Genomic DNA, 14868 nt, shown 5'->3' with positions numbered 1-14868 from the left:
TAGCAAAGCAAAATATACATAACAGCTTAGCTTCTTCTAGCTTCTCTCAGAAAAAAGCGATTCACTCCATTGTATAAAACGTGCAGTAACTGATAGATTGACAGATGACGGCTATAATCTTGTAAAAAATGGAGATAAACGAAATCCACTACGTTTTAAGCATCTGTTCGCTTTCACACTTTGCCAGGTTATACTACGCCCGCGTCGCCAATCGCCATACTGTAGTTACAAAATTATTTCAAAGCTATTTCAAACGACTGCACGTTTCATACTAAACTAAATTTCAATTATTACTTAGGCAATACCGCCTCTTATTACGTAGTATTTACATCCTCTTTGACTGACCACGTAATTTATATGAACGAGACCATAATCTGTTATAATTTTGATACTTTTATCTAGTGGTATCTTTAGTATATATTTAAACCGCTAGATCGGTTTTTATCTCTTTCTCATCTACTGGAAAACGTACATTTACGAGTTTTTACACTTAGCCGCGCTTAGTCGCCAAAAATATTCCATTTCTAATAATCGTTAATTGTAAAGAGCCTTCTCGCGACTGTTTAATTTTGTTAATATAATCACAAACCGCGGGAAGCGAGATAGAGCACACGTTCGGTTGGCTGAGCTCATAAACTCTAAATTATGAATATTTCCTATGTACAGTGGACTTAAAATAGTGTTTATATTTTATGCGGAGAGAAGTTCTAACTGAAAAATGTGCAATATTATCTGTTTGACATCAGCTGTTAGTGGTGTGGAATACATAATTGAATTTACTATATTCTGACTGAAATATTTTTTTTAAACAATTGTAGCGCTTGTGTGTAATTGATAGCTTAGTTTTTCTGTTTGTCCACAATTTACGGCTTAATAAAACGATGACTGTGGCGGAGAAAACGAACAATGAATATTTTCTTTCCTTCTTACCTGTAAGTATTTACGTATTAAAAAAACAGGTTATTAGGTGAGACTAAGGAAGATTCAATAAACGAGCCCGTCGGTTTTTGAAGTGTAATACTCCCTTGTAAAGCGGTATCGAAGTCGGTCGGTCTACATACTACTATACTTCATCTATAGGGGCAAAAAATTCATAAGTAAGAAGCAAATAAGTAATTTATATCCAACAGTAAAATTTTGATGTTTAAAAAAAATCTGTCGCTTTTATGTCAAAATTTAAAATTAACTCACAATTAAACTGAATTACAATACATTCATAGAACAGTTTTAAGGGATCCGTAGCCAAATGGCATAAAACGGAAACCTTATAGATTCGTCATGCCTGTCTGTCTGTCCGTCCATATGTCACAGACACTTTTTACCGAAACTATAAGAAGTCTTGAAACTTGGTGAGTAGATGTCTTATGTAAACCGTATTAAGAATTTTCACACAAAAATATAAAAAAAAAAACAGAAATTTTGGGGTTAGAACTGAAAGTCAGATTTTTTTTTCATCAAACCTTTACGTGTGTATATGGATCTATGTAGATACAATCTATGTAGATCCATAGATGGATATCATTTTTTTTCCATACTTAAGTATAGAAAGTTACAGTTTAATTAATTAAAATGAGTCCACCCTCCCCCCCTGTAACTTCTAAAATAAGAGAATGATAAAACAAAAAAAAATATATGATGCACATTACCATGCAAACTTCCACTAACAATTGGTTTGAACGAGATCTAGTAAGTAAATTTTTTAATTAGTCATAAATCGTAAACCACAATTTACCTTTCATTCAAGTAACTCAAATATAAAACAAATCATTTCCCCTTCATGGGCGTGTCCGACTCCTTTGAAAATGATAAAAAGTGAATAATAGTAGGATGAAACTTATTGGAAAAGGAAGAGAATATAACAAAAATCGAGCGATTTGAGGTCGGGAAGTGGAAAAGGGGGGGGGTGTTTTAGGGTAAAAAACGGTTTATCTCAATTTCTGGCAAAACTGCAAGTCCTATGGCAAAAAATTAAATAGCAAACATGGAGGTAATAATAAGATCTACAACTTTTGTTTTCACACTTTTTTCACATAACCTCAAAGTTTATGTGAAAAATTCATAAACCAAGTTTTTGGGTTTTTATTTTTAAATTTTTTTTTTCATGAAATATTGTAAAAAGTTACCCTTATATGTCCCAAATACGCTGTAATTTATTTGAATTGAAATATTTATTTTTTCACCTTATTTTGACACAAATATCGGAAAAGAACTATTTTTTTTTCCAGAACCATTTCTTTTTTATTGATTTATTCTTGTTTGGTTTGAGTTTCATCCTACTATTATTTTTTTTTGTTTCAAAAATTATCCACCCTGCTCTACTAGACGGCTTTTTAACTATAACAGGTTAAACTAAACATGAACCAACAATAAAATAAATAAAATTTATTTAATTACATTACCTACAGCAAATCAAATTAGGTCCGTAAAATTATAATAAATATCATTTATTAAAGGTTAATTTTTTTTAACAATTAAAAATATCATTTTCCACCCTATACTTACGATGTAAATGACGACAGTTCGTAATTAATATCTACACAATTTTACTCCATGAATACGAAACAAATAAATAGACGTCTAAGGTATTGTTAACTCTACTTTAATGATGTTTTTTGTTCGTTCGAAGTTCGTGAAGTTTTAGAGTAAGGGACAGCTTACGACGCGCTTGTGAACGAACTCTGCTTGTAGTGCCTCGTCGGTTCCGTCTCTTATATTGATAATGCACCATTTAAATTAGTTTAATTAAAATATAATTGCTCGGATAATACCTTTACTTAATTTCAGTGTATGCGAATGTATACATATACTCAGTCGTTACTCTTTTGAGTTTTTTTAAAAGATTATCTCATCTTTTTCTTTGTTTTTAACTTACACAAGAAGGTCAAAGGTAACTATTTTCTAGAAATAGAAATATGATTTTCTCCGATCGATACACAGTTTTTGTCATCGCAGGCAACAAGTGTTTGACATTAACTGTGTATTCGGTGGTCGTTATTAATGAAAAGTTATGATGTTTTGGAGAACTGATCTATTGTAAATTATCTTCATTACAGCATTATTATGTAACCTTGAGCAGTAAATGACGGGGGCTTTTTCAATACGTCGCTGAACCAGACCTCATTTATTGATAACTCCTAATGATAAATGACAACTGATAGTTATAAAATAAACTAACACGCTTAAATAATATTTCTAGACAAGCTCCCGCCCGGAACTACGCTTGTGCAGGTCGCTATCCAGTTTTAATTTTTATGCTCTGGATTCATTTAAACTATGACCGTATGGCATGAACTATCTGGCAGTGAAATTACCGTCAATATCGGTTCAAATGTTTCAGGCATAAGCAGGAACAAACAGAATCAAAGAATAATTTAAATAAAAGCAATTTATGAGACTAATAAACACGCTTTGGTTGAAAAGACAATGGTTGAAATTTAAAAGGAACATCAATTCCTGCCTTATCGACGATAAATGAAAAAATTATATAAATTAACAAAAATCCTATTTTGTTAATTTATATCTTATAATGTTATCGGTCCTCGATAATTCTACGATGTTTGAACAAAATCTGACCGTTTAAAGTGGATCAAAATCGCGCCCCAATGAGTCGGTTACAAACATGAGGTTAATAAATCGTGTAAAAAAAAGGTACCGTACAAATCGTAAAAACTGTTTACTTTTGCTTCGTTCATGTGTTTGTTTCATTTGTATTTAAATATTACAAGCAAACACTGAAATTTTATTCATAATTAGCCTGCGTGAGATTTCAGTGTATTATTTCAACTAGCTTTTGTTTACCGATTAATCTTTAATTATACTGTTATTATAACTGTTTATTATGCTCAGTCCATCTGAGATCTCACCTTAAATTAAGAACACATCATTTGGATACTAAAATTATGATAACTAATATTGTACAAACTTAAGAGCGGCATCACGTGATTTCCATTTTTTCGCCATTTAAACGAAATAAAATTAAATAATTTATTAAAAATTCGCCACGTAAACGAAATCTCACCTAGATACCAAACTAACTATTGAATCGGGATATATTTATAATTTCAAAAATTTTAACTAATTGCATGGAAGTTAATGAATTTACAAATATTAAATTAATTATTACTCCCTTTTTAATGAATTTTCTACCCGTAATAGTGATCAAAATAAATCCAAAAACAGTCAGATAGAATTTTGTCTAAGTTGTAAATATAATTGTTGCCTAAAAATAACCTTGATTTTTATCTCAATTTCAGACGGTCAACTCACCGCCAGCATCCCGCGAAATCACTGGGATATCAGCGTCTTCCTATCGCCCTTACAATGAAGATTATCCTTCCGTCCAACGAAGCATTGAGAGACAAAATCAAAAAGAATATCAACATGAACCAGAACGAAAGCAAAAAGACAAAAAATGGTCGATTGGGAAGTTGTTCAGACGAAAAAAGAAAGAGGAAGATAGTGGCACAACGTCACAAAGCGACGATGGTATCAGTGGTAAATCAACATCGAAGAGAAAGAGTAAAAAGAAAAAACGTACACCAGGCGTAAATAATTTCGATCATATTGTTATAAGGGACACTCGACGTGCCCAGAGCTTAGCGAACTCTAATCTACGTGATGTTATTGATGACGCCATCTTATCAGATCCATCAGCAGGATTTCTAAATTACAAAACTAAACATCAAGATGAGCTGTCCGATTACAATGATCAGACTGATTTCAATAAAGAAAATAACAGGAAAACAGATAAGTTTTTACTTGACACCCCTAAGAAAACCAGAAGAAGTAGACTTAAAGCCAGAGTGGAAGCCTTAAGAAATAGCATGAAAGGTGAATCAAGTAGCGATGAGGAATCACTAAAATCATCAAATTCATCTTCAATGTTGCGTTTCAGAAGCGAAGATTCGTTAATGCGATCCCGAGATAGTTCATTAAATAAAAGATCCCGTAGTGCTCGTAATGAAAGATATATTAAAAGGTTATCTAGGGATGAAGAAAATCAATTAAATAAAGAAGCTGAGTTATTGCAACAAGGATATACGAAGGCTGAAGTTGAAATGATGACAAGGACTCCGACTAGCCAGAGTAGTGGTTATGGTACTTGTAAAAGGGAATCTACCAATAATAGCTGTGCCATTGAACAAACTAATACAAATGATTATAACCGTCGTACTTTGCAAGCAGAATCAGTATGCTCATTTCCATCAAATCAGAGTTATCCTTCTTCCATTAACTTTAACGCTAAGATTAACAATGAACATATTAACTATTCCATTAAGTATCCAAATAATAACATCCAGCGCAATTCACAGTATCCAAGTATTAAAAATAACAGGGAATTTACACCAGTTTCAAATGAATATGCAAATCCAGATTCTATTATGTCTGTCAAGTTACCATTAGGAAATATTGGGGGCATTAAGAATGAAGTGAGAGCACCTCCTACTCCACCGCCTCGTGATATGCAACGAAAAGTAGTTACACCCCTTTCAATGTGTTATAATCATAATTCAACGGACAAGAAGAACACACAAAATAACTATATACACGGTGTCCCAAACAACGACTTTGAAAGAATCATGCGGCGAAGTCAAGAAAGAACTATACCTAGCGTAAATGGGCTACGTCGACCAATATCAAGTTCAGAAGATCACATTGCTATGGTAGAAAATGAACAAACTCTGAATCATAGATATAAAATCGATCAACCAAGACGACCTGCTTCTGTTTCAGCTGAACCAAATCATTATAGTAAATATATGAATAGCTCTATGTGGAAAAAGCGTTTAGAAGATAACAAATCTGTGAGACCAGATTCGGTCCAGCTACATCAAGATTACTTGTACTATGCAGATCAAAGTCCAAGGTCTAGAAGACCTATTAGCATTAAGACAAGCCAAAATATTAATGAAAACCAATACCTCAGTGACTCTCAAACAGCTCAACTAATGGAATCTGCTCACAGAAAACCAAGAAATGCTACTGATTTTTGGAGAAAAATTGATGACGCAGAAAAACAACGAAAACATTGTTCTATTCCTAATCGACGGGCAAGTAGTGAATACAGAAGTAATACTCAATTATACCAAGCACAACCAGGACAACATATTATTGAAAAAGGTAAAAATGAACATACTGAAAAATCTACAAGAAATCCTCTTAAATGGAGAGCTCAAAGTGAATATAAGACACTTGTTTCGGTTGATCCACCACAACAGAACACTGATATTATTTCAAAAACGCATACAAGACATAAATCTGATACATTTAACCCAAATACATTTGGAGTAGCATCGGACGATGAAAATAATTCAGAACAAAGAAAATCCACAAACCTTGATGATGCTCTGAATGAACTTGAAGCCATTTATAATAGCTTAGGGTTAGGAGATGAAGATTTGCTTGATAGAGCAGAGAGAAGAGAATTAATGACACCGAAATTTAACGAAAACTGTAATGACTGGAACGGAAACAATGATAACATTCATCTGCAAAGTCAGCCGTCGACACCATTAAGGCGCATAAGTAGAAGATCTACTTTACCCGATAAGTTACAAGATGATATGGCATTCCGGCGAATGAATTCGTTCAATAAAAAAGAAAAACCTAATTACAAGGATGCACAAGCTCAAATTAGTTATATGTTGGCTTCACCAGTATATATACCCTACGCTTCTGATGACGACCGCCAATCGGAACGGAATGAACCTGATATTGTCCATGATGATGTAGTGTACAGAAATATAAAAGATACTAACAGTAGATTGAAAACAATGGATCCTCAGCCACCATTTGGCATTCCTGTAGGACCTGTATCACCCGCTCCACAAAGTGATTATTTACACGCTACACCTGAAAACAGGATAAGATATCGTTTCATTCCCAAAAAGTCACCAGATCTTGTTGCAGATGATCTAGCCTATCGCAGTTTGAGAAAAGATAATAGACAATCATCTTTGTTCAATGGGTCGGATTATAATGGTCTAAATGATAACAATCAAAATATGACAGAGTATCCAGCTAGTTTAGACACATCAAATCTAAAAAAGAAACGAGCTGTTAGATCTTTATCAGCCAACATATTTTCTATGATCCAAAGAGAAATAGATGACACAATCAAATTAGCAAAGCCAAATGGTTTACAGAAAACATACAGTAATAGTGATGTAATGAAACGTCTTCGAGATACTTTCGAACAATCTGATAGCAATCAACGTGAACATTATCCTCGAAATAAGGTAAAACAACGACATAATACAATAAATTTGTTTGCTAATAATAATTACACATCCACACCTCATTTCGCTAAAGATGATTCATTTATTCATAGTGATGATAAATTATTTGCTCGTTCATCTTCATGTGATAAGGCCACCAACTCATCACCATTAAATTCTTCCCCGAAGAGGTCTTCAAAAGGCGAGTTTCAGCAAGTTTTAAGCATCCTTGCACAGGAAGCAATGGACACAAGTAATAAGTTAGGAGTGGCATTAGCTGAGTTAGATAAAAACAAAAATAAAAATGATTCTGCAGATCATCAAAAACAAGTTAATGATAATAGATTGAGTTTGCTCAGCGATTTAACAAGTAACAATTTGAGTAGCTCAAACGTTGATTTGGAACCAAATAATGCACAATTTTCTTCAAAAGCAAAAAATACGGAAGACAGCTTACTGGCATTATCTGATCAACTAAACAAAGTTGAACATTGCTTAAAACATGGTTATGAAAAAGAAATTACATGCTTAGACGAGGTCTCAAGTTTGGTAACTCAAATCGAAAGTGATCAAAAAACTTTTCACGAAAATTCGAAGTTACAGAAGACAGAGAAGGGTGAGCACACTGCCCAAAAAATATTTTCTAATAAAATATTTTGCAGTAAAACGAGGGAAGAACCTGAAACTTTATCAGGAAATACTCAATCCGAACATGTAACGAAAATCACACCCTTAAAATTTCATCCCTCGAACCCATTTTTATGCACAGATGAAAAAGTGAGTGAATTAAATGAGATGAAAGCTTTTAAGGAATTGAAAGATGGAATATCGGATTTAATTGCCGGAATAACTGAAGTGCACGAAAAGATTTTCGTTTCGAAGACCGACAAATGCCCAACAAATATAAATGACAAAGAAGTATTAAATAAATCTACTGTTATTGAAAACGAAAGTGACTTATCCCAGCCTAAACTAGAAATTTTTCACAACAAATATGTTGCAAGCGAAAGTAATAATAAGATAGAGAAGGGTGGTGATGCCGATTCAACCGAATACAACTCATCGGAGGAGTTAGCGACGATTTTTAATTTTGACAAAAGGCCGTCGTCAACTTCAAAAAGTACAACAGAAATTGGCAATCATAAACCAAATGACGAGAAACGTCCTGATTTGGATTCTCCTAAGTTGGTTCGTTCCATGAATCAGCATTTGAGAAGGTTGTCGATTGATGAAAGTACGTCTAGTCAAAGTAATGCACTGCCAAATAACGTAGTACCTTGGAGAGCTAAGAGGCAAAATAATTGTTCACAAAATGATGACAAAGGTATGTGGTATCTTTTCAAACACACTGTTTGGGTTTCACGATAATCATGCATCGCGTTCATTCAATGTATTTAACGCACCGCTTTTGTTTTGTTTTTCGTTATAGTTATTATGAAATATTTAGTTAATACTACTAAAAATTCACATTGAACGAATAAGACGTACATAGAAGAATAATTATTATGAAGTTAAAATCCAATAAAGTTATTAATATTGTATAATCTTTATGCTGGTACCTTACATAAAGAAGTTTCAGTTCAAATTTACGATTTTTTCAGCTGAGTTTTCAGCTCAACAGTTCTTGTTCGTTTTATTCGTACGATGAGATTTATTTTCATTTCTATTGTTTTGACAGGCGAAAATAATACGAAGTCAAAGCGCAATTGGCACGACTCAAGCACGTTGATGTTAGCTTGCTCCTACACCCTGATGCTCTCCCAAAACTTGGCAGAATTGGACTGGTTGACGCTGTTCGGCTTACTGTTGGCAATGATAACCTTCATCGCTATGCTCATAGTATAAAATAACAACGACTGCAACCGACTCGATCCAAGTTTGAGTTTGATATTTTTATAAGGCCTCAACCAAATTTTACTATTAAATTGTTTGAAATTTAAGATATTTATTTGTATCAAATTAATTATTATTAAAATATCATTATTTATATCAAAACTCATACTTGGCGTAGGTTGAACAATAGTAATAATTCGACCTTTTAGCCAATTATTAACAAACCATAATTAGATGTCGTGGTTTTAGTTATACAGTGCTATACGATTTTTAATTTGCTTTTTATGCTTGCAATGAAATTTCAGTTAAAATTGTCTGCGTCCTTTTAATTTGGCCACACAGCGCGGTGCGACTTTAGAAAAGCAATTTTGAGACAAAATTTAACTAAATAATATTATCTTAATTATAACTCTTTTTTATTCATTCACTCTCATTTCTATAATATTAAGCCTTTACTATTACAGAAATAAAATCGTAAGTAATTAAGCATAACTAATGATATACATTATATTATAATTAAATATAAATTATTATACTTACTGAATTTTAAAATTTTGTACATATTGTAGAAATAAAACGGAACTTTTAAATATCGGTCACACTGTGTAGCATAGTGATTATAACTTAAGAGAAAACATAGTTTTAATAAAGTAATCCCATAATATTTATTTTAATATTACAATTTGCATATATCTAATGGCTATATAATTTGTAACCTATTGGAATATACCTACCTAAGATTTTGTAATGAATTGCGGTTGATAAAATAACACACAGCATGATACTTGATAGAGCAGACTGTAAAGAATTAAAGTTTTTTATTAAAAATATTATGGATTTTTAACGAATTTATGGTTGTCGTTATTAAAAAAATACTATAAAGTTTAAATGTTACTTTAAATTGGTGAAAAGAAATTAATTTAATTATGTAGGTCTATGTGCCAAATTTAATTAGGTATGGAAACGTAAATGCAATTTAGTCCAGCATGTCTAGATTGTGCATGTTGTTTTTGTAATTTGTTTTATTTTAATTTACGATGTATCTCTAGTTCAGAATATTTATATTGATAATAATTAAGTTACAGCATACAAAAAGAAATCGTTGTATGTAGGTAAGCAGCCAATTTTTTTTAAATCATCAAGAAGCCCATACTTCAGCTACGGTTTCATCGCAATCTAGGGAAACTAAAATATTTGGGGTAAAATTTATAAGAACATTCTTGAGGCCTTTGTCCAGTAGTGGACGTCTTCCAGATGATGATGATGATGCTAACTCATTCTTATATGAAAATCGGTTGGACAAGTCAAGTTAATTTAACATTAATATAGTATTTAGGTAATCGGTGTTTCCGGGACGATACGACATGGGTACCTTCAAGAAAAGCGCGTACACCTTCCTTAAAGGCCGGCAACGCTCTTGTGATTCCTCTGGTGTTGCAGGAGAGTGTGGGCGGCGGTGATCAGTTAACACCAGGTGACCCGTACGCTCGTTTGTCCTCCTATTCCATAAAAAAAAAAAATTTAGGTAATCCTGGGCATTTGAGGAACATGCGACGAGTGTAGTACACGGTAAAATCCAAATGGGTTTATATTTGTACTTAAATTTAAGTAAATTGTAAAATACTTTTTTTGTGTGTAAAATAAATAAATAAATAAAATATACTTAAAGCAATAATTAACTTTATTTGTCTGTTCTAGGTGGAATATGATAGCCATGCTAAAAGCTCTGCAGGATATTAAGTCCACATCGATATTATGCTTATAAATATAATTTGTTAGTTATTACTTACCACTATTTAAGTATTCTTGTTTCATCGTTGTATGCGACATTATCCATAATTTAGAGGCTTCCATTTAAGAGAGCGTTATTTATATGAAGTTATTATTTGAATAAAATATTTCAGTTAATAATTGTTTTATTATTCACCCTTCAAGGCCATTACTGAATATTGATGGTAATGATTGATCATTGACGTACAATAAAGACGCAAGACTCCCAATCGTCTATTAAAAGGTCGTCAAAAATGTCCGAGTGGCGCTTTATACGTATATGTATACATTAACTTATACAAATAACATTAAAATATTCATTCAAATTAACACCTTATATCGTGACAGTAACGTTCAAAGTCTGTTGTAGAAGTAGTTACACTACGTCGCGCGCGAGACGGACGCGAACACGAGGCAAGAACATTTTTTTCTTGCAATGGAATTGTAATTGCTTAGCAAAATAATGAAGAACGTCATATCATACAATTATGTTAATTTTAAGAGCCACTTACCTGAAATTCGACACTCCATCCTTTTTAAGTTTGAATGTTAATATTCGTTAAAAAAAAATTTTAATTTAGCGTTTAAAAAAATGTTACGATATTTTTAGGCACCAAATGACTTATTTTATTCTTCTTCTTTTTTCTTTTCAAATGCGCATGTATCTTGACTTTGTAATTTTTGATTTATTTTATGTTATTATAATTATTGGTGTCACGAAAGTAAAGACTGTGCATTGTATGACACCTTAATTTGTTGTTCATTCTACTCATATTTTGTTAATATTAAATATATTCAAGCGTATAAGAATGTAACAACTACTCGTTTTCCTATATATAAAAAAACAGACGTGTGGCACTCGGGGACTGCCGCGGTAAAGCTATTGCATAGCATTTTTTATCAACTTATACAATAATAATTATTTATTTATTCTTCTTTGATAATAATTCAAGTTTTTTATTTGATACTAATACAAGTTACACTTTTTGAGTTTGGTGACCGATAAGAAAACATTTTTTTATTTTATTGAATAAATGAGAAGTTAATTAATATCGTTTAAAATATTTTTATTATCATACAATACATGTAGGTTATTCAGGAATTTTAAGCTATTGCATAGCTTCTATCGCGGTCCTTGAGCGTGGAGACCGAATCCAGAAATTCCGTAACGAAAATAACCTAACACCCCACTTACTAGAGAATATAGATATTTCGCCCTAATCATAACAGTTGTCGTGGAACAGCGGTCATCACGTATGCTTTTTGTACAGAAGGTCCCAGGTTCGAGCCTGGGGTTCGCCTTGGTTTTTTTTATCACGTTTTTAAGCTGTTGCATAGCTTATATCGCGGGCTTTGAGCGCGGCGACCGAATCAAGAAATTCCGTAACGAAAATAAAACCTAACACCCCCCAGTGTTCCATGATCAGCGCCATCTATCAGAAACTGTATGTTGTATTACACTCGATAGATTCAACGTTCGATTTGGACATAAGAAATAGTTTATGAAAGTGACACTAGATGTCGCTTAAGCTAACACTATTTATTTTTAAATTCAACATAGATGGAGTAAAATTATAATTTTGTGACCATTAAGGGTGTGTGGCAAGGGGTTGCCATGATGGTAAGTGTCTGACAATCAATAACGTGATTTTTATTAATATTCTGAAGGTAATACCGATACATCGCACTTTATTCTTTGATGTATTTAGATCGGTATTTTACACACCTTTGGTACCGTTTACGTGACAATGCCACTGCAACCCAAACTCCATAATGGACCATCGTTCTTATCTGTTTTGGGAGCATGCGCTGACAAACTTTCAGCTTTTATAAAATGACGTAGGTTTAGGGTCCTGGGGCTCTTGCTCTAGTAGATACATTCTGAAATTAAATCGAATGATTTTTTTCTGTGTTCAGTATTCCTCAAATCTCAATTAGTCTTAATTTTCATAATTTTTGCATAGCGGTGCCGTGACAAGCCGAGTCGAACATTAGTGACGCCTATTCTCGAGTGGTGGATACCTATCATATGCTCTAGTGGCTCTGCGCTTCTCAGTGAGCAGCTCTCTGACTTCTGGTGGCAGTATTAGCCGATGCGGTTGCATTGTAGGCACCTGCCTGGTGCAGGCCTCCATCTTGTTGTGGATGTGAGATGTCACACAGGAGATAGCACTCTGGGCTACGTCAACCGAGTTAATGACGTCAGGTATTGAATCCAGGTGCTCGGACGTTGTGGTCTCGAGTTCCTTCTCCAACCGTTGCCAGTCGATCACTGTGTTAGTGGGTGGCTGGTAATTAACGGGCGGGCCTAGGTTAACAATGACCGGCCGGTGGTCTGAGTCTAAATCGTGAACTACTTCTATTGAATTTACATTAAGTGTTACATTTTTAAATAAAGCAACATCAAGTATGTCGGGTCTGTGTTCTACGTTATGTGGGTATCGAGTTGGCTCGGAGGGAGCCATTACCGAGAAGTGTAGTGTGTCTGTCAATGAGTCTAGCAGTCTGCCGTTTCTGTTAGGGAATCTGCTGTTCCAGCTGGCGTGTTTGGCGTTACCAGGCGCCACCTACAATAACAGCAGCCCCGCGGCCGAGTAAAGAATTGATATCTGATTCTAGAATTAATTTACTAGGTGGTAAGTAAGCTGATATCACAGTGATCGGCTGGTGATTTGCCATACTGACTCGGATAGCGGACGCCTCAATGTTGGTGAGCGCTGGAGGATCGATAGGAATACAGTGAAGGGACCTCCTGAAGTATATGAGGGTGCCACCACCGCGCTGCGTGGCACGATAATTCCTAACTAGATTGTAATTTGTGATACGCGGATCGCGAACGTTCGGTTTCAGGAGCGTCTCCTGAATCAAGAAAAGGTCTAACTGATGTTCGATAACGAAATCCCTGACCAAGTCTAGTTGCGCTTTGAGTCCGTAAGCGTTAAAGTACGCTATACGGAGCGTGTGAGGTTTAAGCCGTCCGCTGTTAGCCATCGCGAATGTTATTTACGATACAGAAAGTCGGACAACGCTGTGAACATGTCGATGTTCTCACACATTAGTTCGAGAATGGCTTGAGCGTCGCTCTGTACTTTCCTGATCTTGCGGGCAAGGGCCTGCAGCTCCGCGATGTTTATTTGTCGGGCGAGATTGCACATAAACGCTATATCGGTAGCGGCGCCGTTTTGACGTAGCGCGGGCACGGCAGGCCTCGGCCGCGGGGCCGGTGCCGCCGGGCAGGAGGTCAACGATGGCCTGTAAGGCGCAGGGGCCGCGACAAGCGCAGGGGCCGCGACAGGCGCAGGGGCCGCGACAAGCGCAGTAGGCGTGACCGGGGCTACCTTGGTTGTAACAACCGTTGGTGGTGACCTGGACCACGCATTGAATTTCGGTGGCGGAGCGGGAATAAACATCCGTGACGTAGTGCCCTGAGTCGGGCGGCGCCTGGGCTGGTCCCGATGCGTTGGCTTGGGTGCCTTGGGGCATCCGCGATAGCTCGCTAGATGCCCTTCGATCCCACACAGAACGCAGACTGGTCGCTCCGCACACTGGCTAGGGCGCGGGCATTCGACAGTGCCATGGCTTCCCAGGCACTTGACACACCGCGGGGCGTGTTCGCACTTTCGCGCTGAGTGCCCGTACATTTGACACACCTCGGCACGTACGCCCTGTTAGGAGCATACGGCCTTAATGCTGAAAATGGCCTTTCCCTCCTTGATGAGGTCCAGGATGACGATCACCAGGTTCATTGGCTTCTTGGACACGTGTCCAGGCATGCGGTGTACCTCTTGCACGAGGAAGCCCTGTGCCTTGAGGTCTTCAAGGACGTCTGCTGTGTCCAGTTCTTTGGGCACATTTCGGAGGACTACCCTTAGTAGCTTCTCCTCCGGGAGATTGTAAGTGTGGAAGCCCACACTCATATCTCGGATGAGAGAGGTTAGGGCGCGGTGATCCGCTACCTCCCTAGTCTCCACCTTTATTAATGATTGATACGCTCTCGCTGCGTAGGAGAGCGATTTAGGGATTTTATTTTTAATGGCCATCCAGCGGG

General features: G+C 35.7%; 1 protein-coding gene across 5 annotated transcripts in view; it reads left to right on the top strand.

The window, feature by feature from the left end:
* The window catches only part of LOC126966473 (uncharacterized), a 118923-nt gene extending 107962 nt beyond the window's left edge, over window positions 1–10961 (top strand). The window contains exons 1-4 of one of the 5 annotated variants that reach the window (XM_050810544.1): window positions 599–932; window positions 4254–7238; window positions 8896–10386; window positions 10576–10961. In XM_050810544.1, the coding sequence (XP_050666501.1) occupies window positions 882–932; window positions 4254–7238; window positions 8896–8946 (3087 nt within the window). In that variant the 5' untranslated portion in view covers window positions 599–881 and the 3' untranslated portion in view covers window positions 8947–10386; window positions 10576–10961. Of the gene's footprint in view, window positions 1–598; window positions 933–4253; window positions 8542–8895 lie in introns of those variants that run through there. The other 4 variants (XM_050810539.1, XM_050810541.1, XM_050810543.1 and 1 more) reach the window with 4 other exon arrangements.
* Window positions 10962–14868: the final 3907 nt, after the last annotated feature.

The sequence above is a fragment of the Leptidea sinapis genome, chromosome 10 (genome assembly GCF_905404315.1).
Source record: "Leptidea sinapis chromosome 10, ilLepSina1.1, whole genome shotgun sequence".
NCBI classification, from domain to species: Eukaryota; Metazoa; Arthropoda; class Insecta; order Lepidoptera; family Pieridae; genus Leptidea; species Leptidea sinapis.
This window is presented reverse-complemented; position numbering and strand designations above follow the sequence as displayed.